The sequence below is a fragment of the Macaca fascicularis genome, chromosome 12, assembly GCF_037993035.2.
Source record: "Macaca fascicularis isolate 582-1 chromosome 12, T2T-MFA8v1.1".
Taxonomy (NCBI): domain Eukaryota; kingdom Metazoa; phylum Chordata; class Mammalia; order Primates; family Cercopithecidae; genus Macaca; species Macaca fascicularis.
In genome coordinates this window covers 110,880,650-110,897,450 of record NC_088386.1, presented here as the reverse complement: position 1 = coordinate 110,897,450, position 16,801 = coordinate 110,880,650, and the positions used below count along the sequence as shown (strand labels likewise).

The following is a 16,801-nucleotide window of genomic DNA, read 5'->3' as shown; positions in this document are numbered from 1 at the left end:
AACGTGGCTTTCACGTTTTCTATCTCCTCTTGGCAAAATGCCATCACTTATTCTGGGCTTGCTTATTGGGTTAAACTTTCTCACCTAAAAAAGTTTTGTTACTATGCTCTCTTACTTTGACACCAGATGCCTCACATCTGTTAATAATATAGGAAGTACTAGGGCGTGTATTTTTTTGTGTGTTAAGAATAATCTGTGTCAATTTGCTGTGAGGAAATAGATTTGAAGTACATCTATTAAATGGTTTTATTTCACTTTTTCCTTCCAGCGCCATTTTGCTTCTCCCTTTATAAAGACATCATTAACATGCCCGCTGGACCTGTGATTTGGGCATTCTTGAAACCTATGTTGTTGGGAAGAATTTTGTATGCACCATATAACCCAGTCACAAAGGCAATAATGGAAAAGGTTTGACCATTATAACTCAGTTTCTATTTTGAGTATTAAGATTTTTTAAAGTAGTCAACTTCCAAATCTACTTTAGCTGACTCATTTCTTTATATCTTACCCACTATTACTATTATCCTTGGCTTTCTGAAACTGTTAGTAAAATTCTCAACTTCTGCCCTGGATATGTGTAAGCAGTATAGATTGGGTGGGAGCACTTTGAAGAGAAATGAACCATGTTAACATTTGAGAATGAGGTTAGTTGAAGCAAGACCTGAGATTTTTCCATTTATCTCAAAAAGCAGAAAAGTTCTCTACAACTGGTGTCTAACTTTCAAAGTATGTAAAAATTGTCGTACTAGAAAAAGTAATATTGAGCATTATATAACTAGTTGGAACAAAAACAATCCCTGAAGTATAGATTCTTGGCCTCATATTTAGTTGTACAATTTAGTTGTACAATTTAACGTCTCATTTATATAGAAGATAGATGTCAAATAAGACAACATTATTAACTATACTTACCATTTACTTCGTTTAACCATAATAGTATTTCCCTCTCACTCTAAAGTTGGCTTTAATTATTTGAATTATAAACTTAGTACTTTTAAAATGACAGAGCTAAAGTAAAAGAAAAATCTCTGTTTCACCATTACTTGGCCATTAAACTATAATTGTATGAACATAACATTATGTTTATATTCTACAGAATAGTGGACAGAGATCATTATTATCAAAGAACATTCAATTTGATCTCTGTCCATTTTCGTAAAAATTGTGATGTAATACCTTATTTGCTCTACGGATTATATATTCCTATGTAGTTTTGCATAAATTAAGTTACATATGAATTTTGTTTTTCAATTTAAATGAACATTTATTTGTTGATTTTGTTTTTAACTTTTAAGTTCAGGGGTACAAGTGCAGGTTTGTTACACAGGTAAACTTCTGTCATGGGGGTTTGCTGTACAGATTATTTTATCACCCAGGTATTAAGCCTAGTACCCATTAGTTATTTTTCCTGATCCTTTTCCTCCTCCCATCCTCCCCGCTTCTGTTCCCTGCTCTGTGTCCATGTGTTCTCATCATTTAACTCCCGTTTATAAGTGAGAACATGTGGTTTTTGGTTTTCTATTCCTGTGTTGGTTTGCTAAGGATAATGGCCTCCAGCTCCATCCCTGTCTCTGCAAACGGCATGCTCTCATTCGTTTTTATGGCTGTGTGGTATTCCATGGTGTACATGTACCACATTTTCTTTATCTAGTCTATCATTGATAGGGATATAGGTTGATTCAGTGTCTTTGCTATTGTGAATAGTGTTGCAATGAACATATGCATGCATTTATCTTTATAATAGAATGACCAATATTCCCTTGAATATATACTCGGTAATGGGATTGCTGAGTCAAATGGTATTTCTGTCTTTAGGTCTTTGAGGAATTGCTACACTGTCTTCCACAATGGCTGAACTAATTTACACTCCCACCAACAGTGTATAAGTGTTCCTTTTTCTCCACAACCTCACCAGCATATGAGCTTATGTTTTAAGCGTGGTCTTTTTTTCTCCCTTTTGTACTTGGTTCTCACCTCCCTTTTCCTCTTATCTTGATCTTATTCTTCCTTTCATATAAACTAATATATGTTAGCATTCATATATGCATCTTCCTATAATTTATTCTATTACTCCAATCCTTTATAGATTATTATACCATGTATATTCATATGCGGAGTTCTTTGAGTTCATTGCATTATTAAAATGATACTACATTTTAATCCTTTTCTATATATAGTTTTTCTCATACAAGAATACATTGTGGAAATTTTTCCAACTCAATAGGTATAATTTAATGCATTCTTTTTAAAGATTGCAATTTTTTTTTATAACACTGAATTTACTAATCCAATCATCAGGTGTTGGGCATTAATTTTGTTTCCAATGTTGTGTGTGTGTGTGTGTGTGTGTGTGTGTGTGTTTCTTGCTAAAGTAAACAATGTGGCAACAAATATTTTTGTGTATATTTTATGTAGCAGTATTTTTATTTCAATAAGATGAATGTTCAGAATTGAGGGGTTGAAGGATATTATATTTTATTTTAATAGCCATTGTCAAATTGCTTTCCAAAAACCTCTAACATATCTATTCTCAGCAGTAATACATGAGAATATCCTTCTGCTATCCTTAAACTAGGATGTTTCTTTAGTAGTAAAGTTAAGTGTATCGTTGGTAAAAATGAAAAACTGGTAAGAACTCCAGAAGTCATGCTTTCATTTTGGCTGTAAACTCACTCTGGACATGAATCAAACCTTAAATTATGGAGAATTTTTATAAATGAACTTGACCCTATAAAAGCTGTCATTTGAAACTTTTGACCATGTGGGAAATTTCTGGCAAATTTTTGTACTAACTTCATGTTTTAGAACTGTCTTTTGAAGTTATGTAACAAAACAACCTTAATATTTCAACCTTGTTGAAATATAGACAAAATACTAATGGATCTCACTTCTTTTATTTCTTTGTCATTAAGTCCAACGTAACTCTGAGACAGCTGGCGGAATTAAGAGAAAAATCTCAAGAGTGGATGGATAAGTCGCCACTTTTCATGAATTCCTTCCATCTGTTAAACCAGGCAATTCCAATGCTCCAGGTATGAGATGGTTCTGTCATTCAACTTAGTAGGAATTTGAATTCTTTGAGATTTTAATTGCCTTCAGTCTGTGAATGGGAAGAGAGTAACTTTCCATATTCAACAGATTAAATTGCCTCTCTTGCAGAGAGAAGGTCTGAGACAGGGTACCTGATCTATCACTCACATTCATAACTTCACCTCTGGTACTGCAGCTCCTCTGTAATTCAGAGAAGACATCTTACAAGTTGATCTAGAGACATAACTAGTGATGTAAATCAGGTTATCAAAAGTCAAATGCTATAAAAAATGCTTGGTATTGATTTCTCTGCTTTAAATTACTCTCCTTTGCTATCTTAACCAGAATTCCTAAAATACCAATAGGCTAGAGAACATTAAACTTGGGGAATTCCACGGTAGAAATTTATGACACATGTGTTAATAAATTCCAAATTCAGTTTAACATGTTATATACAAGGTGTTCTCATTAAAGTATTTATCTGAATTTACGTTTAAGGCCACATAAGGAAGCAAAAGTTATCACTGGAAAAAGTGCTCTAGGCCAGGTGCGGTGGCTCACGCCTGTAATCCCAGCACTTTGGGAGGCTGAGAAGGGCGGATCACCTGAGGTTGGGAGTTCAAAACCAGCCTGACCAACATGGAGAAACCCCATCTCTACTAAAAATACAAAATTAGTCGGACGTGGTGGTGGGCACCTGTAATCCAAATTACTCGGGAGGCTGAGGCAGAAGAATCTCTTGAACCTTGGAGGTGGAGGTTGCAATGAGCTGAGATTGCGCCACTGCATTCCAGCCTGGGGAACAAGAGTGAAACTGTCTCAAAACAAACAAACAAACAACAACAACAACAACAAAAAGGCAGGAATTTCTGAAGATGATGTAAATAATGTGGGGAAATGTTCCAATCACAGAGCTATTGACAACTGAAGATGGAGCAGCGGAATTAGCCCAGTAATCAGTTGTAGAAAAGAAAATTGGCAGGAATGGTGACAACCTAGGAGCTTCAAGAGAATGGTTTGCATATCAAAGAGAGGCCTTTGGAAGATTAATGGAGCCTTAAAATATTTTTGGGAAAATAATGCCCTTTTTTATGATCATGCTTAGGAAGTTAAACTTAGAATGAAGGATACTATATGATATGAGATGGTCAGAAAAATTACACCCCAAAGGTGCTTTTATTCAGTCTTTGTTTTGACTAACAATTAATGCACAGTTATAATGACAACCCAAATTTTATCATAAAGGATTAAATAAATTTCTACAGTATTTAATGTATTTAATAAATATAAACTTTTCATCAAATGTCTTCCCCACAACTTCCTATTAATTTTTGATTCGAATTCTAAGCATGCTCATTTTAAGTGGTCTTTTCTAGTGAGTCTCAGATAACGAAGGCTACTTAGATAGTACTTCATGACAAATATATTTTCCTAAACAATACATTGCTATTTTCTCTTAAGACTTTTTTTCCATGAGGAGAAAAAAAGCCACAAATTATTTGGTTAAGAAAAGTTTTGTCAGCTAAAGTGGTGAATTAACACTACATGTTCTATACATAATGGTTTTAAAGTACAGTGATTTGCTAGAATCTCTGGGATTGTGTTCATAAAGGGATCATCATTTAATGGAAGGATCTTGATTCTGTCCAGAACAAAATAAATTATTTTCAGTTATTGAGGAAAAATATAATATTGCAAATATGCATAGAATTTGAAATTTTAAACTTCTGGCACAAGAACTGGCTTTGCCACTCTGAACCCTTAGGTGAATGACTTAAAGTACGTGAACTGCAGTTTATGGATCTCTAAAATTAGTATATTGGTAATGACAGACTTGTGAAGATCACATATGTGGAGGCATTTGGTGTTTTGGTATTTTTCAAATTTTTATACATTTATGTGATACAAGTGCATTTTGCTACATGCATGGATTAGTATTGATCAAATCAGGGTTTTTAGCATATCCATCACCCAAATAATATACATTGTACCTATTATTAGATGTCACATGATTGACTGTTAAAGGAGTGATGGGAGAATTGAAATAGGGTTTAATGGATTGTCTCCAGATTGCAACTGACACAGTACTTTATTTGTTAGTAATGCTCTGATATAGATTTTCCAAGATGCAGAAGCTAATTTCTGATAAACAGACCTTAAACGACTGTTATCACAGCATGTAGCTGCATGGTAGCTAGCCATCAGTCAACATGCCACCAACTGCTCTTAGAACCCTCAGTAGCTATGGATTTAGCAAACTAATTCTATTACATATGTGCTCGACTAATATGTTATTCTTAATCATTCATCCCCATGACAATAAAACAAAAGACACTAGTAAGAAGGACATGAGAATATGTTTTACCAAACTGGGCTCTAAAAGGACAATCAAGCCTCGCTTACATAAAAACCAGGCCATGAATTTACACATATGATGAAAAAACATTTCTTTAATTGAGTTGAATTCTCTCCTTCATTTTTTCCCTTAGCCCTTATTAATTGTGTGTCCTTATGAGAATTTACATAGCTTCTTTAGCCCTAGCTTTGTCATCTATTACTTAGAGGTAATAATAGCACTTACCTCAAAATGTTGTTGTAAACAAAGTGAGAAAGTCAAGTTAAACTCTATAAGATGGTGCCCAGCACATGGTATTATAAGAGCTCAACAAATTTTAGCTAATAGCACTCCTAGATTGCTAGAAGTTATGTCTTCTAATTTGGCAAATAGCTATAAAGGCCTTTATATTTTAAAGCGATTAGGTTTTTCTTTTAATTTTTCAGTCTTTCCATTGATAGAATTTAAAGTTTTATCATCAATTTATTCTTTCATATTCACATAGTTGCACCTATGACAGTTCAAAAATAATATAATAATCGAAATGGACTATTCTGATGTGATGAGCCATTCTTACCTACTTCACTGAAAGGTTACCTGAAACTGGAAAAGGTACCTGCTGAAAGCTTTGGGCTAGGAAGTAGTAGAACCTGAATACAAATCAGTTGTGATGTCAGATTCCAAGGAGACATCATGATTTTTAAGAGTTGTTTGTGTTTCAAGTGAACAAAGTTCAACCATGAATCACAACATTGTATACAGTATACGGTAAAAAGGAATAATATAGCTACGAGGAAAAATTCTGTTAAATTGAATATAATTTTCTAATGTTGATAATTGTAGTCACATCTGGCCACTGTGCATGCTGACCAATTTGTATCTATGGACAAGCAACAGCCCAGCCTGTCAAGTCATTACCAACCCCCAATCTTCTCTTTTCTTCTCAAGGATTTCTCTGTGAGCCTTTGCAAGACAGTGCATTGATCATGCCCAGTTCTGGTTACTGCATTTCACTGTGGTGGTTATTAGAGAGACAATGTCAAACATGATTTTTCTTGTATTGAAACTGATTTTTAATTATTATTTGTTAGAATACTCTAAGGAACCCTTTTGTGCAAGTTTTTGTAAAATTCTCCGTGGGACTTGATGCTGTTGAACTATTGAAACAGATAGATGAACTCGGTGAGTCCAAATTCACAAAGCTTTTGTTCATGAGTCATGTCGGAAATATAAACAACATTGTTCCATATGATAACGTTTTCCCCCTTTTCTTCTGTATTTAGTATCTAGCTAGTTATTCAAAGAAAAATGAGACACTGGATATATCCCCCCATCTTCTTCCCAGTTAGTTGTACAATTACAAGTAGTCATGATTATTTACAAGCTCAGTGTCTGTAGTTAGTTTCAATAATTATAATGCAGGTCAGGCGTGGTGGCTCACACCTGTAATCCCAGTACTTTGGGAGGCAGACACGGGCAGATCACTTGAAGTCAGGAGTTACGAGACCAGCCTGGCCAACATGGTGAAGCCCTATCTCTACTAAAAATACACAAATTAGCTGGGCATGGTGGCACATGCCTGTAATCCCAGCTGCTTGGGAGGCTGAGGCAGGAGAATTGCTTGAACCTGGGGGGTGGAGGTTGCAGTGAGCCGAGATCATGCCACTGCACTTCCGCCTGGGTGACAGGAGTAAAACCCTGTCTCAAAAAAAATTATATTGTTATTATGTAATATAAATGCAGTTTTTTTTCTTCAATCATGGGTAGGTTATTAGAAGTAAGGGAGCACTGTTATTTTAGTGACTTGATGAAAGGCAAGTCCTTAAGGACAAGGGAAACTTAAATTATTTGTTTCTGGCTACATTTAACATTTTTATCTCCATTGTCCTCAGTATCACTTGACTAATCCAGAATGTAATTGGAAGAGATATAGAGTTAGCAAAAGCAAGAAAAACACAATGGGGAGACTCAAAAGAAAATAATCTGAAATCACTATTCAAGGTTGGGTCCTCCTCACATGGTCATTTAAAAGGAAGAGCCTGCAGAAGATCAAAGGAAGTTGTCTAAACTTATGCATTCCCTCCGCCACTTCCCCACCTTCAACCTAAGGGATGCAAGACATCTAATTCAGGCTGTGTCTGATTCACCGTTGCTATGCAACCATGGGTATGAGAAACGGATTGAGAGCATCAGAATTTGGCAGTAGCAGAGCAAGTGCCCCTCCTCCTCCCTGGCAATGCTGGGACGTATATGATTTAGGTTCTAAACCAGTGGGGAAGAATTATGCCTATATTTGTATTGTATATGAATGTACACATATTATGATAGTCAACCCAGCTTGATTAAATAAAGGTACTAGTGGATTTATTCTCTAAAAGTATCATTTGGGCAAGGAACTATTTGATTAACATATCAGGGCTAAACTAAAAAGTTCTTATATAAATTTTGTCATTTCTAACTTCTGAACTAGGAAGTGAGGCTTAGAATTTAAAATAAGATTAAAATGAATGTATCATTGAGACTCTATGCTTGTATAATTACATATGTAACTTAGTATTGAAGAGATTATATAGTTTGAATTCGGGGGACACTGACCTTTTGAAGTGTTTTTGTGATTCTATCTACCAGAATTTCTAAATAATTCTTTGGTGTTGTGTTGATTTCCAATGGCCGCTGGAGGCCACTGTTCAACCACAATTTACCCCTCCCCCACCAACATCTACATCAAGTAAAACATTTCACTTTAAATTCTAATGAGAAGTGCATTTAAGAAGTTGTCTTCTGTGAGAAATGTAGTCCTATTTTGGACGATGTAAGAGACATGTCTGGGTTCTGTGAGGAGGGATTTATGATATTCACAGCCTTCTCAGTATTCATGATGATCAAGTCAGTAAAAATTTAATTGGCCAAATGATTTGTTAACTTGCAATTTCATATTTACCCTTTGTCCCAGTTGATTCCCTCACAAAGAATCATAAAATTGAAGAGAAATTAAGTCCCCTTTATTCCAGAGTAATTACCTAAAATGGAATCTTGATCATTTTGTCAGATTAATACAGATATCAAAAGTAGTAACTCACATAAGATTTTAAGTCAAACAGTATTAGAAATTCACAACTATGTGGTATATATTTTCAGGTGTCTTAAATGTTTCTATATCACAGCTTATGTAATAATATAGTTTATTTGTCGTATGTACTCTACATAGACTTTCCTTTGTTTCAATTTGTGCATTCACATCCCATGGACAAAGCAGGCATTTCTGTTTAGCTTATTCTAAACTCGCATCTCTGATTTATAGTTTTTTGTCCTAACTACATGTAGATAGATTTTTAAAAATTTATTCGTCTTAGTTCTTTGTTAATTAAATTGTAACAAAATATATTTTTAAATTATCTTGTATCTTTCCTAGAATGTAGGTTTACTGTATTTGTAACTAGCTCGGCTCCTCAATGAATATTTGCATAACGACCCATTTTCTTTGGTGTAGAATACTAGATATTTTTAGAGTAAATTCTGCAGCCTTTCGTTATTTATAATCTAGTTTAGTGTTTACAAAAAAATCAGTGTTTCATCTAATTACTACCAGAATCAAGACCATAATTTTTTTTTTGTCTCTTTTGCTTTGCCTCTTTAGACATTCTAAGGCTGAAATTAGAGAACAACATTGACATCATTGATCAGCTTAACACGCTATCTTCCCTGACAGTAAATATTTCCTCTTGTGTATTATATGACCGTATTCAGGCAGCAAAAACCATAGAGGAAATGGAGAGAGAGGCTAAAAGGCTCTACAAAAGCAATGAACTCTTTGGAAGTAAGTGCTATTCTCTTAGCGTTTGAGCTTCTCTTTGTACTAAAATTGGCCAAATTCTTTCCTCACGTCTTTCATCCAGAACTCAGAAAACTAGTGTGGGGGTCATTAGGTCCTTTGATGTCCTTAGAAAAGAGAACCTTTCATGTAGGCAACCAACTATAATTTCTAAGTATGTCTAATTTTGTTGGTGTACTTAAGATTGAAAAGGATTACATAGTTAGAGTGAAGTTGAGTCCATCCTCATAATCAGTCAAGATAATTTATCTAAAAGTGTTTTTATTGTAATAAGTGGCTTAGAGTGATGCATTTATTCTGTCTACTTAGTTGGTAATTATATTCTTAAACTCCAGTTTTGAATCTCTGAGGTTGACACCTCCAATTAACCATGTTTTCTGTAAATTAAGAGCCTGAACCTACTGTCACATTACTAACTCAATTGACTGTTTGGCTGTCCCCTCTGTGTACTCTCCAAACAATGAATAACGTCAACCATAAAATAACCTTTCTGCTGTTGTTGCCATTTTATTTTTAGGTGTTATTTTTAAGCTTCCTTCTAACAGAAGCTGGCACAGAGGCTATGACTCTGAGAATGTCTTTCTTCCTCCTGTCATAAAATATACCATCCGCATGAGTCTCAAGACCGCACAGACCACAAGAAGCCTAAGAACCAAGATTTGGGCCCCAGGGCCACACAATTCTCCATCACACAACCAGATCTATGGCAGGGCTTTTATTTATTTACAGGATAGTATTGAAAGAGCAATCATTGAATTGCAAACTGGAAGGAACTCCCAGGAAATAGCAGTCCAGGTTCAAGCAATTCCTTATCCCTGCTTCATGAAAGACAAGTAAGTGTGCACTTTCAGCCTTTTTAATGATCAAGAACTTTTCTAAGAACTCACTTCAGTCCATTCATTCAGATGAATGGAATTCTAGATGAAAGGAATAACATTCACCAAACCTTTGTAATATGCTTGTTTTGAAAAAGGGTTCACACTATACGGCATAGCTGCATCATAACTGCTCATCATTACCAAAATGATGGTAAAGTGTTTACCAAATGATCTATAATGACCCTTAGCTCTCCAAAAATTCTGGCCCTAAAATTGGAAGAATTGGACTTCAGACCTGAGTACATTGCTGTATGATTTTGATGTTACCCACTGTCTACTGGGCTTACCTCCCTCTAGTCAAATGAAAGGGATGAACAAGAGCATATTACAATCCCTTCCGACTCCCAAATTGGATTTTAAAATATATGAGCACATGATCAATTTTAAGAAAACAAATTGATAAAAGAAATCTTGAACACATTTTTTATCAACTATTTGAGATAAATATTGTGCTGCCTGAGACTTTCATGTACTATCAGTTCATTTGCTAGGAATCCTCCATATCTAAAGTTGTTTTCCTCGATGAATAAAGAAGTAACAATAATGCTTTTAGACAATTCAATTTGAATGTTCAAGAAATCTGCCAGTTGGGTAGCACTGAGTGCTTCTTTCACTCTGTAGATGGTTAAAAAAATAAGTGGATTACGTTTTTCAAGTTCACCTTCCTATATAAAAGCTTTAGGCCGATTATTACTTTAAAGGAATTGAACATGCTACGCAACCCAGTTATTGCAGTTTATATACAATTCAAATGGTATTGGCTTTTTCTTTTCTCTTCCTTTTTCTTTCTTTCAATGCTTCTGTCTCCCTTGACTACTTCAAGAGTTATGAATGAGATGAGGTAATGTAACCCAGTGCAACAGTAGCATGAGGAAGCAGGTAAGGAGTCCATCAAGTGGACTGTCAAGGTTAGCTGGCTGTTGAGGAGGCTGTTGTGGAGGGGACTTTGCTGCCTGAACTATGTGTGAATTGCAATGGGCTTGCACAGATTATAAAGATCTATGGGGTCAATTAAGTTAAAATTCTTATCTAGTTACCTGCTCATTTGTTCCCCTTATAAATTTTGGTGCCTAGGATGGTGGGTACCTGGATGTTTCTTTAAAGAATAAGTGCAGTCTGTATTCTTTATGGGAATATCTTCATAATGCCTTACACACATATAAACTGTTGCATATAAAATGATTTCACATATATTATTCCATTTGTTTCACCCAACAACCTCATAAGGTAAGTAGGAGCAGGCATTATTGTCCATACTTTCCAGATGAGAAAACTGAAATCCAGAAAGGCTAATTAACTTGCCCAAGATAATATAACTGGTACTACACTGATCCTTCTGTTTATAAGAGCAGCATTTCTGCTTTATACTAGACCAAACCTAAAATACATTATCACTTGGAAGAAACATTACAGGGGATTTGTTGCTAATGAATGAAGGCCTTTGCCTAGTTCTAAATCCAGAAATCACTTCAAGGCTGCACCTGAACCCAAACAAAATTCATTCAAGAAGTATTCTTTAAATGCCTACCCCATGCCATACAGTTTCCCAGGAAACAGACCAAAAAAAAAAAAAAAGGAATATGGCCTCAACTCCCACTGCTCCCTCACCAAAAAACACCTCATCTCTCTGATAATGACACACTTCTGCATGCTAAAGTGATACTGAATTATAGTGATCTCATGCTTCATTAATATTTACATTTTTCTTGGAGTACTTGGAGGTAAATTTTTAGCATTGTAGATTATAAAAGGAAATGGCCTTGGGACCTTTCTCCAAGTGAAAGCTTTAGTGGAGCCCAGCATATAAACAGAGCAACTTAGAATCTGTCATCGACATCTACTGCCTTTGCCTCAGCGCAAATAAGGGTATCAATTGTCAGAACCATGACTACTAAGGTGTGGTCCCTGGACCAGCAGTATTAGTATCATTTGGGAAGCTGTTTAAAATGCAAATACATGGCCCCACCCAGATATAATAAATCAGAAGCTGGGGCCCAGAAACTTGTGTTTTAGTAACCTCTTTGGGTGCTTTGAGAACCACTCCAATTTAACTTTCAGGCATCATGAGCAGGACATTGAGGAACACATCTGGGGCTTGAGGATGTCTTCCATTGATTCTCTAGTTTAGCACATCATCAAAATAGACATTTCTATACTATGTATAAAGCATCTTCCAGAGCATTACTTTGAAGAATCCAAGTTCTTTGTCTGCATTTTAAATCAAATGCTTTGAGCCGGGCACGGTGACTCATGCCTGTAATCCCAGCACTTTGGGAGGCCAAGGCAGGTGGATCACTTGAGGCCAGTAGTTTGAGACCAGCCTGGCCAGCATGGTGAAACCCTATCTCTACTAAAAAATAAACAAACAAATAAACAAAAACAAGTGAATGCTTTAGATTTTATTTCATTTTGGGAAATTTAGTTTCATAATAACTATGATCCTCTAAGAGTAGATATAAATACAGTAATTTTAGAAGATATAGCTTTTAGTTAGGTAAACCAATCATCTCATTTTAAATCTGCCTTTTAGATAAGAATTTAGTTTACACATAAAGGTTTTGAGCCTTGCAATTATATCTGTATAGTAATTATTTTCCCAGACAGGACATACTCAAACACAATTTAAACAATATGTCAATTTTATCTAATAATCTAGAGCTGTCTTTTTTTCTTACTCTTGAAACATTACACTAAAAAAAAAAAAAAAAACCCACAGACCCATGGTTAAATCAGCTTCATGCTTCATAAATAATGGGGTAATACTGATTACTTTCAATTTCAAAACAGGATCATAACTTCAATGTAAGAGAGAGTGAGTTCTTTATCTATTATAATCTCTGCAAGTGTGGCATTATTTTGGTCACTGAATTTTTCTTTTGTTTTTGTTTTTGTTTTACAGCTTCCTAACCAGTGTCTCTTATTCTCTTCCAATCGTGCTTATGGTTGCCTGGGTTGTATTTATAGCTGCCTTTGTGAAAAAGCTTGTCTATGAGAAAGACCTCCGGCTTCATGAGGTATGTTGAAAATCACTTCTTGTTATGAGTAAGTCCTGTTCATAGAACAATTACTATGATTTTCATCATGCCTATATAAACTCAGAAAGCCTAACTCATCCCTTGTGAATTAAACAGAAAGAGAAACCTTTTACAAATCACAAAAGCAGCTGATAAGGCAATATTTTATTTTCTCAAAAAGTGACATAAAAGTCACTTACTAAGTGCTTTTAAAAAACAAAATCTGAATAAAATATGAGTACAATGATAATTCTTAGAGTAATTTTTTGCCCAAGAAATTACCTATAGGACTTATGATCTAACAGAGGAAGTTTAAATAACAACAATAACAACTGTTCAGGCAGAGAGATTGTTGGCATGGTAACTAAAATAACCCAAATGTAGATCTAGATAGAGCTATAAACATAGACATAGACGTATGGCTTATTTTGGCTCTCACAAAGAAAATTCTCTTTCCAGTATATCTTGTCTCCTTCAATTACCTTCTCCATTTCCCACTGACTCCTGACTTATAGAAGCTAAGAATTTCATGTTATGCTACTGATTGGGTTAATAACCATATCACAATGGAAGACAGAACCAAGAGTGTGAAGCATGACCTCTTTCTGGGCACGTTCTTCATCATTAACCCCAAATCCAAAATATCTTACTTCTTTTTAGAATTTATGATAAAGCATTATGTGGTTTTTAGATTGTATTTGAGTAGAAATTATTTTATCTACTGATCCCATAATGAGTCCGTTCTTATACTCACTCATGGAGTGGAAACAAAGATGAAACATTTCAAAACTGGGGCACAATAATTATTGCAAGGCCTGGCTGAATTCTGAAATAATGAGGTTAGAGGAACCTGTTCATCCACTTGTCCTTTTCAGACTTACCTTGCCAATGCTTTTAGACAATTGATCATTTCTCCCTGTAAGATACAAGTTGCTGCTTCATATTTCTGTTAGTTCAGCATCAGGCTTTCAGTGTTGTCCCAGCATTTAAACGTACATTTTTTACCTTTTCTATTTGAATTTTGATTGATCCACACAGCTGTATTTTTATATTTCAGTTATAATTTGTTAAATTTCTCATCAACTAGTTTGAGTCCTGTTATATTCAGGACTGTATGCAATGGTTTTCTAATTCCAATTTAGAAAGCTGAATCCATGCCTTCAACCATAATCATGATTGCAAGCCCCTACCTTCTAGTTTTCTTTCAGGTTCCTAGTATTCAGAAGCAAATCATCACAGAGTAAAGAAAACCTTTGAGATAGAAACTGTGACAGAAACGGAGTCCATTTCTACTTCAAAATTAATACCTACCTTAAAAATATTACTTGTGATAGAAACAGTAAATAGAAGCACGTATGCATACAGTATATATACAAATATATATGCATATAATAAAACTGTGTGTATACAATACACACACATTGTATTATTTCGTGTTTGAAGATGATGCTCTTCGAAGGCATCTATGTGTGTCACCAAAAAGTATCCAAGCATAACGAAAAGTCATTTCTTAACTGAAAATGCGAAAGACATGTTTTTAGCTATGAACCAGTTTCTGTTTGGTAGCTCTGTGTCTCCATTTGGCCTGCATCTACCTTTAAAATTTAACCACCCTTGTCTTGGGGTCAAAGTGACATGGTGGAAGATCACTGAACCTGGAATCAGAATATCAGGTTTTGTATTCCAATTCTGCCAGCCATATACACTCGAGCTCAATCTCTTAAATTCTCTGAGTCTGATCATCTAGACTTCATTCAACATTTATTTCCAGAATGTAGCTCCCTCTGTCTGCCAGAACAGAGGAGGAGCTCAATTATTTATATTTTATCAATTCTAAGACATTGATTTCCCCCCCGCCTTTTAAAGCCTCTGAAATTGGGATACATTTGATAGGGTGTCATGATTTATTTGGCAGTAATCTTTCTTTCTTGGTGGCGTGTAAAATAATGGCACATCCTCAACGGTGTCCTAAATTTGAAGAAATACGGTGTGTTTATGAAATGAATTGATGGAGGCGGGCGTGGAAGGAGTGGGATGTCCCTAGTGCCTCCTGCTCAGCCTCGCTCCACTGCCCACAGTTCTCATCTAAACTCCTTTTTAAAGATATAAGGTTCAGCTCAGAAAGTGAGAAGTGACTTGCTGAAGACCTTGGAGCTAGTTAATGGTAGATCTGGCAGTAGAACTGAAGTATTTTAACTTCCAACCAATCCTCTTCCAGATCATAGCTACCTTCACCCTTACAGTCTTACTTTAGTAACACAGACTTCTAAGGACATTTGCAGATGATGATGGATAATCTCTTAAGCAACCAGAAACTCAAAGTCACTTTTTACTTTTTTTTTTTTTTTTTTTTTTTTTTTTTGAGACGGAGTCTCGCTCTGTCGCCCAGGCTGGAGTGCAGTGGCCGAATCTCAGCTCACTGCAAGCTCCGCCTCCCGGGTTTACGCCATTCTCCTGCCTCAGCCTCCTGAGTAGCTGGGACTACAGGCGCCCGCCACCTCGCCTGGGTAGTTTTTTTGTACTTTTTTAGTGGAGACGGGGTTTCACCGTGTTCGCCAGGATGGTCTCGATCTCCTGACCTCGTGATCCGCCTGTCTCGGCCTCCCAAAGTGCTGGGATTACAGGCTTGAGCCACCGCGCCCGGCCTCAAAGTCACTTTTTAATACCATCTTTTTATATTCCGATAACGTCTAAAGCTGCCCAAGTCCTACTTTTTTCTCATTCAAATTAAACAAAAAAGGTAAATAAAATCAATATTCTTCCCTTTTCCTTCTGTAATTATTCTCAATCCTGGCAAGAAAACCAAGTTAATTGGTATCTCAATGAAGCCACTTATCTTTGACTTTGTTATAGTATGATTCCATGAATCCCTTTATCTTGTTAAATAAATTAGCACAAATCCAAGAAGTTTACTTATTAAAGTAAGCCCATAGTATAAAAAAAGTACTTTAAAAATGCCTTTCGATTGGGTTTTGTTCTGCACTTTGCTTTTAAAAATTAAAATAATAAAGCTATACAAATCTGATTTCATAACACATACAGAAGAGTATTTTTTCTCATTATTTTCATGGTTTATGAGTTCAATTCATCTGTTTGATCTAACGTAAGTCATCTATGGGACTTTCAGTGCTTATATTTTGTTGGAGACAGAATTTTGGAGTCATTCTCTCAGTTCAGCCAGGTAACCTAAAATATATGTGGGCCGCAGAGATGTTACCAATAATTACACAAAGATTTTTTAGTCCCCTAGTGCTTCACATTAAACAATTTTTTGTGCTTTCCTGACATACACAAATCCACCCCACCACTGGGAATTTGAAACGTTTCCAGTAATGGTCACAACATCCTTTATATTACACTAAAAAAAAAAAAAAAACCCAATAATATCAATGTCTATTGTTAATAGAATGATAGAAATTGAGGTAGAAACTGTTATTATTCCTTATGAGTTAGTACTTGACATTCTTGCGGAATTGAATGAAGATATTGCTATCAAGTAAATATATAAGTATTTCTGATTTCTTTTCGTGACAGTATTTACGTCAATCCCTGTGCGTAAGCTTCTCATGAATGTGGCAACGCATTTATCCAAACTCTTTTAGAATCTCTTTCTTATTCTTTCCTGTAAACTGGGCAGACTCTGGCCACTATGCGGAGGGGTTTTCTTTGAGCAACAGGTTATCAGATATTGATGAATTGCTCTGGCAGGTTT

General features: G+C 35.5%; 1 protein-coding gene across 1 annotated transcript in view; it reads left to right on the top strand.

Moving 5' to 3' along the window:
• ABCA12 (ATP binding cassette subfamily A member 12) overlaps window positions 1-16,801 on the top strand; it is a 213,383-nt gene that overhangs the window by 132,047 nt on the left and 64,535 nt on the right. Inside the window, exons 18-23 of the mRNA XM_005574203.5 lie at window positions 269-408; window positions 2,913-3,032; window positions 6,457-6,547; window positions 9,003-9,182; window positions 9,715-10,030; window positions 12,975-13,089. Of these exons, the coding sequence (XP_005574260.3) occupies window positions 269-408; window positions 2,913-3,032; window positions 6,457-6,547; window positions 9,003-9,182; window positions 9,715-10,030; window positions 12,975-13,089 (962 nt within the window). The remainder of the gene's footprint in view (window positions 1-268; window positions 409-2,912; window positions 3,033-6,456; window positions 6,548-9,002; window positions 9,183-9,714; window positions 10,031-12,974; window positions 13,090-16,801) is intronic.